This window comes from Manihot esculenta, chromosome 2 (assembly GCF_001659605.2).
Source record: "Manihot esculenta cultivar AM560-2 chromosome 2, M.esculenta_v8, whole genome shotgun sequence".
NCBI lineage: Eukaryota > Viridiplantae > Streptophyta > Magnoliopsida > Malpighiales > Euphorbiaceae > Manihot > Manihot esculenta.
This window is the reverse complement of record NC_035162.2, coordinates 30,099,198-30,118,864: the sequence shown is the minus strand read 5'-3', so window position 1 is coordinate 30,118,864 and position 19,667 is coordinate 30,099,198. Positions and strand designations below refer to the sequence as shown.

The window sequence follows — 19,667 nt, the reverse complement described above, 5'->3', positions numbered from 1 at the left end:
ACTCCTCATAGGCCAGTTGGACCCTATCCTCTGCAAGCTTGGTGTCCCTCAGCAAGGCAGAACACCTCTCCTCCAGAGCAGTGACCTCTTTGCAGAGTTGCTATTGCTGAAGCCATGACTCCTCCACTGCCAAGGCCATGCCTTTCAAGTCCTCGGCATGCTTGTTGAGCTCTTGCTGAACAATAGCAACCCGGGCCAAAGCCTCCTCCCTATCGGCCTTTGCCTCCTCGCACTGAGCCCGGGCCTTATCCCGCTGAGCCCTTGCCTCCTCACACTGAGCCTGGGCCTTATCGCATTGAGCTCTGGCCTCATCCCATTCATGACAGGACTCTTCCAGAGAAGACAACTGCGCCAAAGCCTTTTCCTGTCTAGACTCTGCCACAAAAGCCCGCTTAGAAACCCTGCCGACCTCATCCCACATCTCCCTCAAGCGAATAGTGAGGTCGTCGAGTTGACTTTTGAGCGCAATTATATGCCCACGAGCATCTTTAGTCGCCACGAGATTCTCCTCACGGCGGGCTTCATCAATTTGTTGGTCTATCGAGCTCTAGAGGGACTGATCCCAAGCATCGATCTCCATGTATATGCCAAGCACCTAACAAAAAGAGACAACAAACATAGTTAGAAAAGTAGGGGAAATAAAGCATACTTAAAAATAATGAAATAACTCACCATGAGGAGCAACTCCTCCTAGGACCGCGAGCGAAAAAGCCACCTATTGCTTGGTGGAGCAGACCAGATGGCTGGCGAGAGTGAGAAAGCATAGATCAAAGACATCAGATATCCCAAAACATCTTCTACTGCAACAACTTAGCCACAAAGGTCGTCGTGTACCCAGTAGTTATCTCGGCAGCGTTAAAGAGCTCATTGTCAGGGGCAGAAGACAATAGCCCCACAGCTTGCTTTCTTTTATCAGTAGAAGGAGGGAGAATGGCCTCAGGAGACCTAGCTAAGTGAGCCTTCTTGGAGGCCTGGCCCTTGGGAGGGGCCTCGGTAGATGGGTCTCGCTTGCTGGTGGTGTCCCTAATCACGATAGCACCAGCGGTAGTGGCCTACTTGGGTCGAGGTACAGAAGGGGCAACCTTGGCCTCTCCCTTAGAACCACCCTCCATGGATTCTTCGATGGTAATGGGCTCTTGGGAGGCTAGAGTGGAGGTTGACTTAGGCCTAGGAGCCACAAGGGACTTAGAAGAGCCCGAGTCCTACCTTGAGTGGAGGCTTTGGAAGTTGCAGAGCGGGAGGGCCTAGACACAGGAACCAGAGCTCGAGAAGAAGCAAGGGCAGGAGGAGTAGTCCGGCCAGCCACCAGAGGAGAGATAGCGTGGAAGACCTCCCTGGTCACATCTGCTGCCGACTGACCAGCCCAGAAGGCCTCTAGGGTAGCCCTCATATCCTCCAAGGACATTGTGAAGTTCCTTGGCAGCTTGATCTTTTCCATGGGTGTGGAGGAAGCTGCGAAAAACAAAAATAATAAACGATTAAAAACAGATACAAGAAAAGGGCAAGAAACAAAAGAAAAAAGGTAAAATATCAACAAACAAATACCAGCATCCCAACAATCTTGAAGACTGGACACGAACATGCACTTCTCTACATCATACTTCTGAGGGACAGAGGTCAGTCAGAGAAGGTAGATCTGGTCCATTACAGACAGCTGAGGAAGGTCGTTACAGTTAGGGGAGACATCCCTCTAGGAGAGATCCACATCCCAGGCTATTCCGGAGCCTTCCTTTAGCTCCACCACCACAAAACCCTCAACCCAACCCTTAATAGAGTCTTTATACCCCGAGAAGATAGACAACTATCCTCGGGGAGCAAAATAGTAGAACCCCTGGCTAGCTCTGACCAAACGAAAAAAAGGTGGAGAAAAGGGCGGCCGACGGGGTAAAACTCCAGCACAGGCTGACGGATTCAAAAGAACACATGAAGAGAATGGAGTTGGGCGAGAGCATGCGAGGAGTTACACCGAAGTAACGAAAAACTTTGATGAAGAAGGAGGAAAAAGGAAAAGTTAAACCAAAGTCACATTTCTTGACAAAAAAGACCAAGCTGCGATCCCGCTGGGGTCAATCAAACTCAGCGGTGGAGAAATGGGAAGAACGATCCTCTTATTACGAAGGGGAGTCCTCACACAGTAAATAGAGGTGTCTAAGTACTCCTAAGAAAAGAAGTTGAAAAGGGAGGAAGGGTTGATGCAGGACTTCAGATTCACAATGTCAGGGATTTTAGGGACAACCATTAGAGAAAGTAAAACACGTAACTCAAAGAGATTTTGTAGAGAGTGAGAGACGAAATACAAAGAGCGAGATGAGAAGGAGAGTCTGGAGAAAATTGGAGATTTCGAATTTGAAAAGAGTAAAAGCAGGGAAATGACATTTTGATAGGAGTCTCCCTTAGACCGTGCGGTTATAATAGGGACCTAGGGATTTACCCCTCATCACTCATGAAATAACCGCTGAGGAGGTAAAGGGGCACTTGATTTCCGCCAGACTTTTTTTACTATTCTCTACTCTTCTTTTTACACTATAATAACATATAAATTAACTATTATAACTCTATTTAATTTATCTTATTTTTAATAAATTTTTTAAAATATTTTTTAATATTTAATAAAATTTAATATTTTTAAGATTAATATAATTAATAAATTAATAAATTTTTTTAATATATATAAAAAATAAAATAAATAAAATTATGAGACAAAAAATAATAAAAAATTAAAATTTTGAAATAAAACTATTGAAATAAATTTTAGTGTAATAATATTAAATTATTAGATAACATTTTCAATTTAATAATAATAAAATTTCTACATTAAATTTTTTTATTAAGTTTATTATATAATAAATGATTATTTTACTTCTTAATTAATTTTGTAAATTTATATATATATATATATATGTGAGCGAATTTCAAACTTATATTCAACCCAATTTCAACCACTAAAAAAAATGATTAAAAAAAAATAATAATAATCAGCGTAATAAAGGACAACCCAAGCCCACGCGTATAAAGCCTGCGCAAACCTATTAGGGTTTTGGCTTTGCTTAGTTAACCCTCTTCTCCGTATAAATATAGGGGCAGTTGGACACGGATTTTGCTCATTTCCTTTTCTAGGGTTTCTGCCGGCGGATCTTCCAGAGCTGTTGTCATGGGGAGGAGTAAGATTACTTTTTTCTAGCGTTCAATTCCGAAAATTTTGAATTGGTATACCTGTTAATAGTGATTAGTCTTCTAGTATCTCTTGTCTTATCTTGCTCTCCATTTTTTTCCTGAGTATTAGAATTATTGTTTGGACTTTTCATTTAGAATCTTTGTGGAAAATTTGATTAGTTATTACATTTTATGGTTCGAGGGATATATTTTGCCACTCAATTAATATTAAGATGGCCAACTATTTGTGGAGAGAGATTGGATATTGCAGAAGAATTAGTTGTTCTAGTAAAATTATTATGTCCAAGAGATCCATGCCATGAGTGAAGAAGGGAAAATAATTAATTTATTATATATGGGTTACCATATCTTGATAAAATTGTCATATTTTGTTAAGATTTTTGTAACTGAACTGTGTGTGCGTTGTTTGCCTTTAAGAAAAAAAAAGAGGGTGAGCGTGTGCTTGAATTTGGCCCAACTTTAATACATTTTCTAGTAAGGCTAGTCCTATAGAATCGCACATAGGCTGTGAAAGAGTATGGATTTATATGGATTAGCAAGCATTAACAAAATTACCATGATTTAATCAAAAGTATACCCTGACACTGAAATCATGTGTGCTTTCTTTGCTTCTACTCTACTGTCACAGGCCAATAAGTTCTATGGATTTTGACGCTTGAGTAAATATTTATGAGTGTTTTGTGTTCCTAAATGGGTTTTATAAGTGCTACATAAATAATATATAATTGTTCTTTGCACTATTTATGCATTTGATTGCAATATGCTTGACATTTACATTCTCTTGTAGTTGATTTGTGGGAGTTATATTGTAAATGATGTGTGGGGATATGAATTTTGAATTAGTGTCATCCACATTGGGTCAATATTCTATTGTTTATGATTCTTGCAGGACCTGCAAGATGTTACCGTCAGATAAAAAATAAGCCATACCCAAAATCACGCTATTGCCGTGGTGTGCCTGATCCCAAAATCAGGATTTATGATGTGGGAATGAAGAAGAAAGGAGTGGACGAGTTTCCATTCTGTGTTCATTTGGTGTCTTGGGAAAAAGAAAATGTCTCCAGTGAAGCTCTTGAGGCTGCACGTATTGCGTGCAACAAATACATGGCAAAGTTTGCTGGGAAGGATGCTTTCCATTTGAGGGTCAGGGTACATCCATTCCATGTCTTGCGTATCAACAAGATGCTTTCATGTGCTGGAGCTGATAGGCTCCAAACTGGTATGAGAGGTGCTTTTGGCAAGCCACAGGGCACTTGTGCAAGAGTTGCCATTGGTCAGGTGCTTCTGTCTGTTCGTTGCAAGGACAGTAACAGCCATCATGCACAGGAGGCTCTCCGCCGTGCAAAGTTCAAGTTTCCTGGTCGCCAAAAGATCATTGTCAGCAGGAAGTGGTATTGCTTTCTTCTTTTCTCCACATTACTTCTTATTCAAGTTTAGGAATATCAGAACTTGTCTGCTGATTCATTGTTTGTGCATGAAGTGCACAATCTGAATTGTCAAAATTTCATTTTATATTTTCTGTTCTGTAAAATGGCTGACCAATGTTTAATAGCTTCATTCAAAGAGTAAAATTTCATGGCCTTGTTTTTCTTTCACAATTTAGTCGAATCGTTTCTTTGAGAGGCATAAAAGAATGTATGCTTTTACCAAATCTAATTCAACCTCAATGCTTAATTCATTGATAGAAAAACTGTTGTGGTTGGAATACACTGTTCCTTGTGTCCTTTTGAATCTGACTTTCTTAGTTTATTTATTTACTTGTTTTAAAATGGCTTTAGGTACAGCTATTGATGATATAATGTTATGCAATACTAAGTTACCTTGTCTACTACCTGTAATGTGCCAGGGGTTTCACCAAATTCAACCGAACTGATTATGTGAAATTGAAGTCGGAGAATCGCATTGTATCAGATGGTGTCAATGCTAAGGTATAAATTATACGGTTCCATTTGTTTGGATATAATGATCGACTGCAATCAGGATCCTTTGCGTATTAAATGTTTCATAATCATCCTGAATTCTGTTACACGTTTATTAAAAGCTAACAATAGGCTGCATCCTTTGTTTTCTTGTAGCTGCTTGGATGTCATGGACCCTTGGCAAACCGTCAACCTGGAAGAGCATTTTTGCGTGCTACTGCTTAAGTAGTTAGTTCTGCAGAAGACTTTCTGTTTGAAAAGCTTTGTTTCCGTTTGTTGAAGACTTTTGTTTTTGGATGTTATTTTATTATCATATTGTAGTGTGCTATCCAAAGTACATTTTGAGGATGTAGTATCAATTTTTTCTGATCGCTGTGGTTTAAATTTTTGGATCAAAATTGATGCCTTAACCCACTATTATTTTTCATTGAGCATTATGTGAGAGGTCAAAGGTGGTGTTGTATTGTATCCTCCCTGCGTGCTGCTTGTTTTTTTTCTGAACATTCTACCTTAAAAAGCTCTGAAAAATCAATCAACGGCATTACTATAACCACCAAAGTTCTGAAAAATCGATCAACGGCATTAATATAACCACCATTTATACGGGTGTGGTTTTTGTGGGTTTTGAATCGTAAAAAATTTAAGTGTATAGGAATCCCGTAGTGGAAGAATTGATTTTAAGCAACTTTTTCTATATGTTTTTAGGTATGTTAATATACATAGATATATAAATTAATATTATGATATGTATATTATAATTATTTTATCATAGATATCATTTTTTTTTTCTCAAAGGCCTAAACACAGCAAGAAACTTTACTTTGGAAGAGATGATTGGATAACAGATAGTTGGTACCCAATGTTACCAAGAAACAGTGGGTCATGAATGACTACAGCAGCTATGAAGTGGGCAGCTTGATTGCCTTGACGTTGCACATGAAGAAAGCTGCAGGATTGAAAATCCGATGCAAGTGTTTGTCATTGATAATTCCTTGAATGTCAACTGGGAGTTAGGCACCTAAGAATGCTTGAATAAGATTACTCGAATCGCCTTCTATTAAAACATTTTGATATCATCGGTTCCGTGCATGCAATACAGCCTCTCTACAAGCCAAGCCTTCCAGATTAAGGGATTGGAAATTGCAGTGATTCTCCTGCAGCTCCAACTCAAAAGATGATCCAAATAATCTCTAATAGCAATAAAGGCAATAACCCCTGACTGAGTGGGAGATGGGAGGTGGTGGCATCCATCGTACATTATGTGCAGGGGAAGTGGGAGATGGGGGGTCTGAGTGATTTATTGCCTCTCGGAATTCATTAAGGTGACTGAAGGCAAGTTTACACATCCCTTTGAGCAGTACGCTGCTGGTGATGGAACACATGGAGATTCTTGCCTTTCCAAAGCTGCCAAGAAGAAAAGCAAACAAAATATTACTTCACTATTTTCTTGCTGCTATACCGTGTGATAGTGACCCAATAGTCTTTCATAGAAGTGCACTGCAAATTGGAGGATCTGAGTAGTGAAGAGGAAGTGATCCATAAATGTTGTACTCTTGGACACTTGAAAAAGATATGTTGGGTGGTCTTTGGTTTTCCGCATATATCACAATCAATCGGTTTGGCATGCATAATTCTTCTCAGAAGTTCTTTGGAGGCCAACTTTTTTTTTTGGACAAAGGCAAATGAAAAATTTTAGTTTTGGGGGAAGTTTGAGCTGTCATATTCCCTTCCATAGCCTATTCAAGGAAGAGCTAGAAGAAGGGCTTGGATCTCCTCTAAAATTCCTCATCTCTTGCTAGAATTCTTCCTACCATGAAGTATTCAGATTTAATCGAATAAGCCCCATGTCGTGTGTAATGCTAAACTTGCTTGTCTTTTCCCCCTAAACATACTGATCGGAATGGCTATAATACAGAACACGTTCTCTTCATGGAAAATATTCCCAATTAGCGTTCCAATCATGGCATCTCTCATCAATGAGCTAGTATACCCAACAAAAGGAAGGATCAACTTCTTTTTTGATTCTTGATAGATGAGGAAAAAGATCTGGAATCCATTAAATTTTTTTGCAAAGGATTAACCTTCCATTATTTACCTGCCATCTCAAACCTTGTGAAAGGACTTGGTGCCCCATAAGACACTTCTCCAACCCTAGAACGGGTTACCCCTAGTTTAGCTTGTATAAAGTTACAATGTGGAAAATATTTATCTTTGAGAACTCTGGCAAGAAGGAATTGTGGGTTGGAAAGTAATCTCCATCCTTGTTTTGCAAGTGGAGCCAGATTGAAAGCCTTTAGATCTCGAAAACCTAAACCTCTCATTTTTTGGATCGCATAAGGAATCCTAAGAAGCCAAATGGATCTTTCTTTCCTTATTTTGTTAACCCCACAAAAAATTGGCTGATTTTATGTTAATGCTATACTAAAGAGATTTAGGGACATTAAAACACGGCAGAGCATACACAGGAATCGCTTATGTAACCGCTTTGATGAGCACCTCCTTCCCTCCTCTAGATAAAAGTTTCTCCTTCCAACTTGCCACCTTTTGTTGAATTTGGTCTAAAATATGTCCAAATGCAGAGGATTTGGACCGAGGAAACACTGAGGGTAGACCTAGAAACCTATCTTGTCGACAAACATTATTCACTCTCAAAATAGAAGCTAAAAAAGAGTGAAGACCTGCCGAGTTATTACTGTTGAAACTTAAGGCTGATTTGGGGAAGTTGATAGTTTGGCCACTAATAGCAAAGTAATCAACAAGAATGTGTTTGATCAATTCCGCCTCTTTTGAGTTGGCTTTAGCAAAGATGGAGTCATCTACAAACAACAAATTAGTAATAGATAGTCCTCATCTAGTGATATGTCGAATGCCTAATGATGTGCAAAAGCCCCTCTATACAAATTAGATACAGATAGGGAGATAGAGGATCATCTTGCCTTATGCCTCTTGAAGGGTGCAAATAGCCTATTCTATGGCCATTGATTAAGAGACTAAACTAACACATGATATCCATTTTTCATCAAAACCTAAGCTTTGATAGAGATGTCTCAAGTGCTCCCACTCAACACATTCATAGGCTTTGCTGATGTCCAATTTAAGAGCCATACCATAATTTTGACCTCTCCTTCTGTTATTGAGATAGTGCATTACCTCATGACATAAAAAGATGTTATTTAAGATGAGTCTTCCTTTCGTGAAAGCATTTTGTTCTCCTGTAATAATGTCACTCTGTGCAAGGTTACAATATGCAAGTTAGAATTTTGGAGATAATATTATTGCGCACATTATATAGCCCGGTGGGTTGCAAATCTTTCATTGTTGACACTTGCTTCACCTTAGGTATGAGAGTAATACTTATATGGTTGATACCTTTAAAAAGCTTACCAGTGGAGAAAAAACCAAGTCTGCATCACAAACCTTTTCCTTATAATATCCCAATAGGTCTAAAAAAATGTTTTATTAAACCATCCTCTCCTAGGGCTTTGAATGGATGTATAGCAAAAGTGGCTCTTTTAATTTCTGCTCTAGAGATGGGAGCAGTAAGGCAAGCATTCATAGATTGAGTTGTTAGTGTATTTGTCCTAGGCCATTATCTTGGATCTTTTTGTATGTCATTTTGATTATTAATAATAAGAGGTTTTATTATTATTATTATTATCTGTTTGCATGTTACATGATAATGATTAACATCCCTGGTTTCTTATTATTATGTTGATAATAATAAAATATAACTAGTATGATTATTGATTGATAATCATGAGATGATTATGTATATGTTGATATAATTCAATAATCATAGATACTTGTTAGAGAACAAAGTATTGGATGGACCCACATTGAGATCACTACATGGGTTATTGTCATAAGTGAATCTCAAAGTAGTTATACCTTAATCTTTTGACTTGAGATTGTCATAGTTTCCAACATAAGGACTGTTATGTTTTGACATAACCAAACATTATATTTAATCGGACAATCATAAAGGTTATGATTGAGCATAATAGAAATTATGTAAAGAATATTGAACAATCAAGATAGAATTTGTCCATCTCTTTAAGAGAGATATCTTCTAGGCCCCTCGATAAGTAAGACTGAGAAATGTATGGCCGTGCTCAAATGAATTGATAGTGTGATCAATATTATTTGATTTTATCAGTCTACTTAGAGATTGAGAAATCACAAGTTTGAGCATTATAAGTTTGACATTGACCATGACTTATGTTCAAACTAGATATCGTGTGACAAAGAAATTAATATATGTTCTATTTATTAGGTTTTATCGGACTATCGATCCTCATATTAGTTGGGTAATCATAATGTCTTGCTAGATGCTGCTTACGATTTATGGCCCTTGTGAGACTGAACCTATTGCCAATTAATATGAGCCTATTGGGTCACACACAAAAAGAATGTTATTGATATGCTATATTAATGGGCTAAAAGCCCATTAGTATAATTAATAATAATAAAAATATTATTATTATTAATATTAATTAGTATTATAAGATAATAATATTTAAAAGATCTGCAGTCTATCTGTAACTGTTACAGATAAAAGTTTTCAGTTTTCCTTATCAAAACAAACTATCACGTAAGATATTTGAGTATCTGCGAGGTTGTGATAGTGGATGATAAACACAACTCTTTTGCGAAAAGAATTATGGGAAAACTAAAAGACTTAAAACGTATAAAACTCCTACTGCAAATTATGAGGGTAACGTTTTTTTTGAAGAAATCGATTTGAGCTGTTACAGATAGAAGTTTTCAGTTTTCCTTATCAAAACAAACTATCACGTAAGATATTTGAGTATCTGCGAGGTTGTGATAGTGGATGATAAACACAACTCTTTTGCGAAAAGAATTATGGGAAAACTAAAAGACTTAAAACGTATAAAACTCCTACTGCAAATTATGAGGGTAACGTTTTTTTTGAAGAAATCGATTTGAGCTGCAGATTGGAAAAGCACATAGCTTATCCATCTTTGAGAGAGTTAGCACTCTAGAAGGGTAAAAGACGTTCGTATGGATACCATAGAGGGTGTTCGTTGAAAAAGCAGCACCATCAGTCCGCCATAGTATCTTCTCGTCGAGTCTACCAGGTTAGTCTTTTATCCTTCCTTTTAAAATAAACGAAGCACACAGATCCCGGGAAGGAAAACAGAGATTTTTAATTTTTTCGCTGCATGTTTGGGTTGCAGTAATCTCTGGGTTTCCTAACATGAGTAACTTTGGGAGCCAAGGTATCTCCTAAGACATGAAAGGCTGAAGGGTTGGTGGTGGTGTATATACCTACAAAATAATCCAAGACCACATCAGTAATTTCAGGCAAAGAAAATTTCTACGTACCTTGGCTATCTTGAATTATGCTAATGTGATTCCTTCTCCTCTTTTACATAACCTTCACATGGAAAAAGAAAATATTTTTATCCCTATGTTGCAGCCAATCTAATCTTGCCTTCTGATCCCAATAATTTTCTTCTCGCTTGATCTCTAATCATAGTTGTCGTTCAATGCATCTAATATGATCATTGTCCAAACGACATGATTTTATTTACTCAGCTTAAGTTGATTTTCAAGTTGGGTTATGTGCCTCTAAGAATACCAGTTGTTGCTTTTACTCCAATGGACAAGAGAATGTAGACATTTCGTAAGTTTATGGATTATTATAAATTGACAGTATCTTTCATGAGAAGACCAAGTGGATGCAATAATGTTCTTGGCTTCTAGATTACTTGACCACCTTCTATCAAAGTAGAAGAACCTTTTGGCTTTCGATATAGCGGGTTCAATGACTAGTAGCAAGGGTCGATGGTCAGAACCTGTGTCCTCTAAATGATGGACGATTGCATTCGGAAATAAAGAGAGCCACCCCAGGGAATGTTAGGCCTCTACCTAGTCTTTCCATAATATTGGTTGCATTACTCCTTCTATTATTCCAAGTAAAAGGGGGTCTTATTATTTCAAGTCAACAACTCTAATGGTGTGAATGAATTCTTGAAAGAATCCATTTTAAATGCGGAGTGACTTGACCCCTTATCTTTTCATAGTCATAAGCATAAGCATTGAAGTCCCTAATCATAAGAAAATATGATGATAAAAATTATTTATAATTACAGAGGAATGGAATTGAGAAAGACAATAATTATTAACACAATTGGTATAAACAAAAAGAATCTTCCATTTTCTATTAAGCATAGATACAGAAATACAGATATGAAAAAAAGAAATCAGTAGTATGAATGACATCAGCAACATACTCTGACTTTCAAGCTAAACTTAAATCACCTGAAAGACCTTGGGGTTCTACAAAAATAAAATCATTAAAACCACACCTTCTTTGAATTTTCTGGACAGTTCTGCTCTTATTTTTGGTTTCCATAAGAAAAACTAAATCTGAGGAATGGGCTTTAGTTATTCCTTCGAGGTTATGAATTGTTAGGGGATTTCCTACACCATGACAATTCTAAGAAATAAGCTACATTTATCTTCTTAAGGCTATTTGAGGCTGGCTACCACCACTTTATCAAAGGAGTCTGTTATGTTGCATGGTTTCTTAGTACTTTCTTCGTGATTGAAAACTTCTTGATTTCTCTTTCCTGTGCCATAGTTGTTTCCATAGTATTAGTTTGTGTATCTTTGTCATTCTCAATTTCTTGAATTACTATAGATGATTGTTCCTTCACTTTGGCTCGAGCTTTCTACTTCTATGAGTGTTTAGCTTTGAGTTCCTATTAAGATGGAAGTGTTGGGTTGAGAACAAAAGGCTGGGGGTTTAGTTTGTAAAATTTTCCTTAAGAAAGGATAGAAGCTATTTCAAACATGAGTTGTGCTGGAGTGATTTCTTTGGGCTTTATGGACTTCATGGATATGTTAAGAGGGGGACATTTGGCTAAGTAGGCCTTTTTTCTTAAGGCCCAATGAGAGGAAAGTTGAGCATTGTTTTTTGGATTAAGCTTCAAAAATGGCCAGCTTTGAAGAGGTTATTGTCCATGGATATTTTGGAATTTAAGACATTTGATTCTGGCACTTAATCTTTTCCCTCGTTTCTGACATCAACAGAGTTTGGGTGAAGGTTCTTTAAGAATTGTTGAGCTTCAGAGATAAATAAGTTACAAAGATAAGGAAATTTATTGAAAAGTAAGTGAGAGTTGACCTTTGGTTGCTCTTTCACAAGAGCAATATATTATGAAAGTCTTAGAGCGATTTAACGTGCAAGACTTTGCACCCATAAATACTCCTTTTTTCATAGAAAAAATTTTAAGTCGTAAATTATGCCTTAAGGCTCTAGGAAAGAGATCAAATGAAAAATGTTTGATATGCTAATATGGTTGGTAATCTAGTGTATAAGACCTGATATTTTGTTTTTAATAGGTATAATAAGTTGTTCAATCTGACTCTAGGCAAACACACTAGAAATAATGAAATGGATTTTGAGATATCTTAAAGGTGTATCAGATTTTTCATTATGTTATCAAAGAAATAGTCTATAATTGGGAGGCTATACGATTATAGATAGGAGATGAGATTTATATGAGTCTAAATCTACCTCAAGATACATTTTTTTTTACTAAATCATGATGTCAAAATATAGAATGTAAAAAAAAAAATAATGCATAGCATTTTTTACTATATTAGGAATATAGTAGCACATAATGAAGAGAACATAAAATGCATTTTCATGTATGAAATATGTTAGATTTGTGACTCATAATCGTAGTGGAATACTCTTTTCTCAACAAGTAGAGCCTTATAATTCTAGTTGTAATACCCGGCTAGATTCCGGCATCGGAATCCCTACCTTCCGGCGGAATCTCCGTTGGAATCTGGAATTTTGATGATGCCAGAGTCTTCTAGAGGGGTAGAATGTGTTTTCTAAAATGTTTTTACTGATTTCATGGTTTTAAATGAAAAAGAATTGAGTTTTGAAAAGAAAAGACCAATGAGGCATTTGCCAGGTTTGGCCGCCGAAAGTGAAATTCTTCCGCCGAACATGGGAAGGTTTCGGGAGCGCTTTTGGCCTTCGAAAGCTTTGTTTGAACGAACCAAGGTTCGGCCGCCGAACCTCAAGTTCAGCCGCCGAACATGCATGAGTTTAGGGGGCACGTTAGGCTGCCGAAGGTTGTTGACCAAGCCACCTATAAAGAGCCCTCAGATCGGAAATGGGTGAGTTTTCTCCCCATTCTCGAGCTCAGGTGAGTTTTTGTACTCCTTTGGTTGTTTTCATGCTTTCTCTATCCATCCCTCAAGTTTTTCATGAATTCTACCCTTGTTTTGAAGTTTTGAAGCTTAAATAGGAGTTTTGGGAGCTTGGAGGCTTTTGGAGCTTGGATCCTCCACACCTCCGAGTTAGGGATCGCACCACCCCTCAATCTTCAAGAGGTAAGTGTAGATCCTTGCTTTCCTTGTGTTTTAATGAAGTTTTAAGTAAGTTTAAAGAAGTTTTGATGGTTGAGTATGGGTAGATATGCATGTTAGGGTTTATGTAGGTTTTATGCCCAATGTATGTTTATGTGCTGATTGTTGGGGGCCTGGACTAGTGTTTATGCCCTATATGCATGTGGGAGAGTGTATGCATGATTGGGAGAGAGCAAGTGAGGTTTTGAGTAGTTTGGATGGTTTTGGCTTATGTGGGTCATAAGCTCTTTATGTATGCTCTATGATGTTTTTGTTGGAGTTTAAGCTTGTTTAAGCTCCTTTGTGCATGGTTAAAGGTTTATGTATGTTTTTAAGAGGTTGGGTGCTTGTTTGGGGTGTTTGGTAAGGTTTTGGAGGCTGGTATGCACAAGTGGCTGAGTTTTGATGAACTCAGGTTCGGCCGCCGAACCTGCCTATGGATGCATGAATTGGCCGCCAAACCTTGCCCCCGAAGGTTGAGTTTTAGCTTGAAACCAGACTTTCGGCCGCCGAAGGAAGGTTCGGCCACTGAAAGTGCTTGACTTTCGTCTCTGGAGAGGGACTTTCGGCCACCGAAGGTGCCGCCGAAAGTGCCCGAGTTTTGTCTCTGGAGAGAGGGTTCGGCCGCCGAAGGTGCCGCCGAAAGTGCCCTGTCCAGCCTTTTCATGGTTGTTTCCTATGCATGTTTTGGTGATGTTTTAGGAGGTTTTTGGGTAGTTGTTTATGAGTTGTTTAGAGTGTGTTTGGCACCTCACTGGAGTCCACCTGTGTAGGATCGGACCCGAGGAACCAAGGTGTTTGGCAGTGTCAGCTGCTTCAGAGTCAATCCAGAGCTAGTCAAAGGTGAGTAGAACATAACTCTTTTAATATTAAAGAAATTAAATGTTTAAAGCACGTTCATGCATCATGGATACCATGTTATGTAATAGGTTGTTGCATTAGAGATCACGAATATGTTGCATTGCATAATACGATGATGATGATGTGGATGGATTTTGGATGATCCATTAGCCCTCAGTATGACATGATATGACATGATATGACACGATATGACATGTATGACATGATATATGATGGAAAGACCAGGTGTGGCCGTATCGCCCCTGGCATAGAGGAAGAGAAGTCCAGGTGTGGCCGTATCGCCCCTGGCATAGAGTATGTGAAGTCCAGGCGTGGCCGTATCGCCCCTGGCATAGAGCATTGCTGAACTTGTTATGATATGACATCTATATGTAGAGGGCTATTGGTGACAAATTCATCCTTGATGTGTATTGTTTGTGATGTGATGTATGTCATGAAAGCATATGATATAATAAACTGTTTTCCTATTTAGTTCTGCTCACTGGGCTTTTTAGCTCACCCCTCTCCCCTAACCCCAGGTTTGCAGGGACAGAGATAGTTCAGGAGGTCAACAGGTTATGGCTATGGTCATGTTTATGTAATAGGATAGTAGTGGACATGATGTAATTGTAAAGTTATGAAATGATGTAAAAGTACGTATTGAAATGTAAGGCTATGTAATGATATCCTTGAGGAGATTACAGTTGTGCTTGACCCTAGTTTGTATGTTAATCCCTTTGTTTACATGATCTGTCAAATGTAACGGTTTAATGATGTTTTAAGTAAGCCAAACTCACTAAATGTTATGTTACCCCATTGGAGCTTTGTTGAGGACTCCAATGTGGAGTTGATGATTATGTATATGAATAGTGCATGCACAGGTTGAGTTTGGTGATTGAATGAAATGAAAAGTTCAAAATTTTTATGTATGTATTGATCATGTATGGGATTAAACAGGTTTGAAGGATGAATGTTTGGCTTGCTACGGGTCCCGGCGGCCTTAAGCCGATCTGGATCCTAGCGCCGGTAGCGGTCCGATTTTCGGGCTGTTACAGATTGGTATCAGAGCCCTAGGTTCACATGGTTGGACCTATAGTGTGTCGGGCTCATAGAGGTCATAGAAGGGCAAGCACAATAGGAAAGATCATGTCCACTAGGATAGGATGTGGAGTCTTGTCTTGTATGATGATGTGAAATGCCATGATGATATGCATGTGCATTAATGTTATGCTATGTATGTGAGGAAGGTTCATGTGTTTCCACATGAACCGTATGATGCTAATGTTTATGTGATATGTTATGCTTTCAGAAGTCAAGATGAGAGGAACTCGTCGATCTGCTAGATTGACTGGAGCTCTGCCAGAGAATGAGGGCATGGATGCCCATTCCCCTGCTCTGCAGAGGGCAAGATCTTGTAGGACAATCAGAGAAGGTACATCAAGGGACCCTAGAAGGTCTTTTGATGCAAGTCGGAGGAGATCAGTTCATGATGGTATATCAGCGGATGTGATGGAATCAGAGGAGGATGACCAGAGAAGAGATAGTAGTTTGGGCATGAGTATGTTAGAAGAGGATATGGGAGAGTCCCAAGGAGGCACTCAGGCCTCGAGCTTTGTTCCACCACAGTATGCACCCTATCCTCAGGGGCCAGGGTATCCGATTGGAAGCACGTCGAATTATTTCAGTTACCACCCATACCCCACCTTTATGCCCTACCCTCCCTTTTACCCACAGTACCCCATGTTTCCATCCTCACCCTTTTACCCAAGTCCAGCAAACCCTAACCCGGAAATGCTGTACCTCCTCCTCCACCAGCAGAGCCAATTGTCCCTAGTACCCAATCACCCAAACCTAGCTCATCAGTAGGGGGTAAGGTAAAGATGACAGAGTACCTAAAGTTGGATGCTCCCAAGTTTGAAACAGGTGATGACCCTTTTGAGTATCTCAGAATGGTGAAGATGATAACTGATGAGTTGGGAGCAAGTGACAGTAGAGCAATTCAGATGGTAGGGTTCACGTTGGAATGCAAGAAGGCAAGGGAATGGTTCAAAAACTATGTGGACCCAAGGTTGGAGAGCTTATCCTGGGAGCAGTTTGCCAATGAGTTTGCAGGATGGGCTTTTCCAGATAGTTCTAGAGAATTGAAGATGATTGAGTTTGAATAGCTGAGGCAAACAGAAGAGATGAGTGTTGATGAGTTTACAGATAAGTTTTTAGAGTTGTTGCCGTACGTGGGGCAAGCCTATGATACGGACCAGAAGAGGGCTAAGAGGTATACCATGAGGCTCCATTCCAGGTATTCCTCTTTGATTCAATCAGTAGGCAGGGAGAGTTTTCATGCCATAGTAGATATGGCTCGGAAGATGGAGGCTAGTGCTATCATTCAAGGGACAGTTAAATAGTACGTGGCACAGTCTTCGGGTTCCAAAAACCCGGGGACAAGTGATGTTAATCTCTCCCCTCTGGGCGAGACTGTCACGAAAAGTAAGAAGGGAGACAGAGGTCTCAGAAGATCAAAGAAGAACAAGTTCTGGAATCGGATAAAGTCTGGTCTGGGATTAGGAGGTGGCTCGAGCTCAGGCAAGGAGGTTGCAAAGTGTGCGAGGTGCGGTAGGCCGCACAAGGGAGTCTGTCGACTTGGGACTTCAGCATGTTACAGATGCGGCCAGGAGGGACACATAGCTCAGGAGTGTCCTAAGGCAACTTTTATGGCACCGTCCCATCAGACAACTCCAGGCAGTATGGCACAGCCATCAGCTCCAGCCATGTTGCAGGGTAGTGGTCGAGGCAGAGGAAGGGGGAAGGCCCCTTCCTCAGCAGGTTCCCTAGGTAAAGGTCCATCAGTTCCAGCTCGGATCTTCTCCATGACGCAGCAGGAAGCTAACACATCGGACATGGTGGTGACAGGTAATCTCACTCTCTTATGTTTGATGTGTATGCTTTTATGAACCCTGATGTATTTCTCTTTTCTTGTTGCTCCAAGAGCCGTTGATAGGTTGGGTTGATAGCTTATGGGTTAGAGTATCCCCTTTGGGTCAGTAAATCCAAGTGTGATCCATCAGTGGCAGAGTCAGTCTGCCGAAATAGTTCAGAGTATGTTGTGAGTAGATGCCTTCCAGCCGACCTAGCGGTCCTAGAGTTGACTGTTTGACGTCTGTAATACCCGGCTAGAGTCCGGCACCGGAATTCCTGTTGTCTGGCGGAATCCGGGGTGTTGGGATTCTATCTAAGGGTAGGAGTTATGTGTTACTAAAGGTTATGATGTGTTTAAATGTTTTAAGGTTAAGGGAAGTGAGTTTTGAGTTGAAATGACCTAAGGCAGTTGCGCCAAGTTCGGCCGCCGAAAGTAAGTTCGGCCGCCGAAAGTGTTTGGCTTCCGAAGGGAAGTTCGGCCCCCGAATGTTGCATGGTGTTGCATGCGATTGGGCAGCCGACGATGAGTTGGCTAGTGAGCTGAGTCATGTTTGTTTTGACAAGTGTTGGCCTCAGATTCTTGCCATGGAATGACCACGTCTCTTATGACTCATCTGTACATGTTTTTGGTTGTTCTCACAGCAGTTTGAGGTGCTTGCAAAGGTTTTGAAGAGTTGAGAGAAACAAAAGTGAGTTTGAGAGAGTTTGAGAGTGTGAGAGGAGGTGATCCGTTTTCCCTTGTTCAGAGTATTCATCTTCGTGTTACAGGAGGTAAGTGATGCTCTTGAACATGTTTGTAAGTTTTCTGAAGGTTTTAGGGGGATTTATGGAAGGAAATGCATGTTTAGGTTCTTAATGATAGTTTTGATGAGTTATGCATGTATATATGTTTATGTGTTATGGTTGATTAGTTGTTTGGGGTTATTAGATAGTTTTTGGACCCCTGTGATCATATACTTATGTATATGTGTGTTGAGGAATTGGTATATGTATGTTTGGAGTTATTGAAGGGAAGGAGGAGATGGTTTGCCGTTGAAGCTGAGTTCTGGATGAACTCAGGTTCGGCAGCCGAAGGATTATTCGGCCGCCGAACCTTTTGCATGGTGGCTTAGGCTGCCATAGTTTGCCCCCATAAGTTTTGCATGTTCGGCTCTGTTTAGGGGATTCGGCCGCCGAAGGTGCCGCCGAAGGTGCTTGAGTTTCGTCTCTGGAGAGGACATTCGGCCGCCGAACCTGCCGCCGAAAGTGTTCTGTCCAGCTTTTCTTTTTATGTTTTGCATGAGCTTTAGAGTCAGAGAAAGGGGAGTCTTGGGGAAGTGTAAGAGAGTTATTTCTATGCTAGTTTGGTCCCTCAGTTACGTCTTTATGTGTTTATACAGACCAGAGGAACCAGAGAGAGCAGCAGTGAGTACTGCTCCCGAGGTTCAGAACCTGCAGAGTCAGTCAGTCCAGAGCCAGAGGTGAGTGGAACTAAACTTATGACTTTTAATTGAACCATAAACTGCTTTTAGCATATCTCATGCATCATGTTTATGCCATAGGTTGATTGCATTAGTATCCACGAATATGTTGCATTGCATTGTTATTTGATGATGTGAGTAAATGCTGAATGATCCAATAGTCACAGACAGGAAGTCCATGAGCCTTTGACTACGCCCTGGCACGTATAGCAAAGACCAGGAGCCTTTGACTACGCCCTGGCAGGTATATAGCAAAGTCCAGGAGCCTTTGACTACGCCCTGGCAATGGTAAGTTCACAGGTGTTATATACACATATACATATATGACAGGAAGACCAGGTGCTCGATTCTACGCCCTGGCACAGAGTTACTGGGACTATGTGGTGACAGGTTTACTCTTGATGTGGCTTGTCTGTGATATGGTGCATTCCATGAGAGCATATTTTATTGAGATGTTTTACTGTTCTACTCACTGGGCTATAGAGCTCATCCCACTCCCTTAACCCCAGTTTTGCAGGTTCAGTGTACAGTGTACAGGGACAGTCCAGCAGAGTACAGGAAGAGTAAAGAGATCTGTAATAGCTTAGAGTGGACATGTAATATTAAAGAGATGTAATAGTTGCTGCTTGACCTAGACCTAGTGATGTATGTTTTGTACATGATCTGTATATGTATATATGTTTTCCTGTATGTGAAAACCAGGCTTAACAAGTATGAGTTAACCCATCTAGAGCAAGCTCTAGTCAGGGATACAGAGTACAGAGTACATGAGTACAGAGTACAGAGATAGTGCATGCACAGGTTAAGCCTTGGTTCAGTAAAGAGTTTTATTTTCACAGAAAATGTATGATCATGTATGAGGTTTACAGGTACACAGAGAGTATAGCAGGCTTGCTACGGGTTCTGGCGGCCTTAAGCCGACCTGAATCCTAGCGCCGGTGATGGTCCTTTTTGGGGTCGTTACAGA

The 19,667-nt window shown here is 39.8% G+C and overlaps 1 protein-coding gene across 1 annotated transcript; it reads left to right on the top strand.

The window, feature by feature from the left end:
* Positions 1–3,003: 3,003 nt before the first annotated feature.
* LOC110609891 (60S ribosomal protein L10) lies at positions 3,004–5,561 on the top strand. The gene is made up of 4 exons (XM_021749723.2): positions 3,004–3,161; positions 4,064–4,565; positions 5,021–5,102; positions 5,250–5,561. The coding sequence occupies exons 1-4, from the start codon at positions 3,152–3,154 to the stop codon at positions 5,316–5,318; spliced, it is 663 nt and encodes a 220-aa protein (XP_021605415.1). The 5' UTR covers positions 3,004–3,151; the 3' UTR covers positions 5,319–5,561.
* The last annotated feature ends 14,106 nt before the right edge of the window (positions 5,562–19,667 follow it).

Bases quoted from the DNA above. Each gene is read 5' to 3' on its own strand.
- LOC110609891 (XM_021749723.2), top strand. The intron at 4,566-5,020 runs GTATTGCTTTCT...GTAATGTGCCAG, and splicing joins ATCATTGTCAGCAGGAAGTG to GGGTTTCACCAAATTCAACC. The intron at 5,103-5,249 runs GTATAAATTATA...GTTTTCTTGTAG, and splicing joins CAGATGGTGTCAATGCTAAG to CTGCTTGGATGTCATGGACC.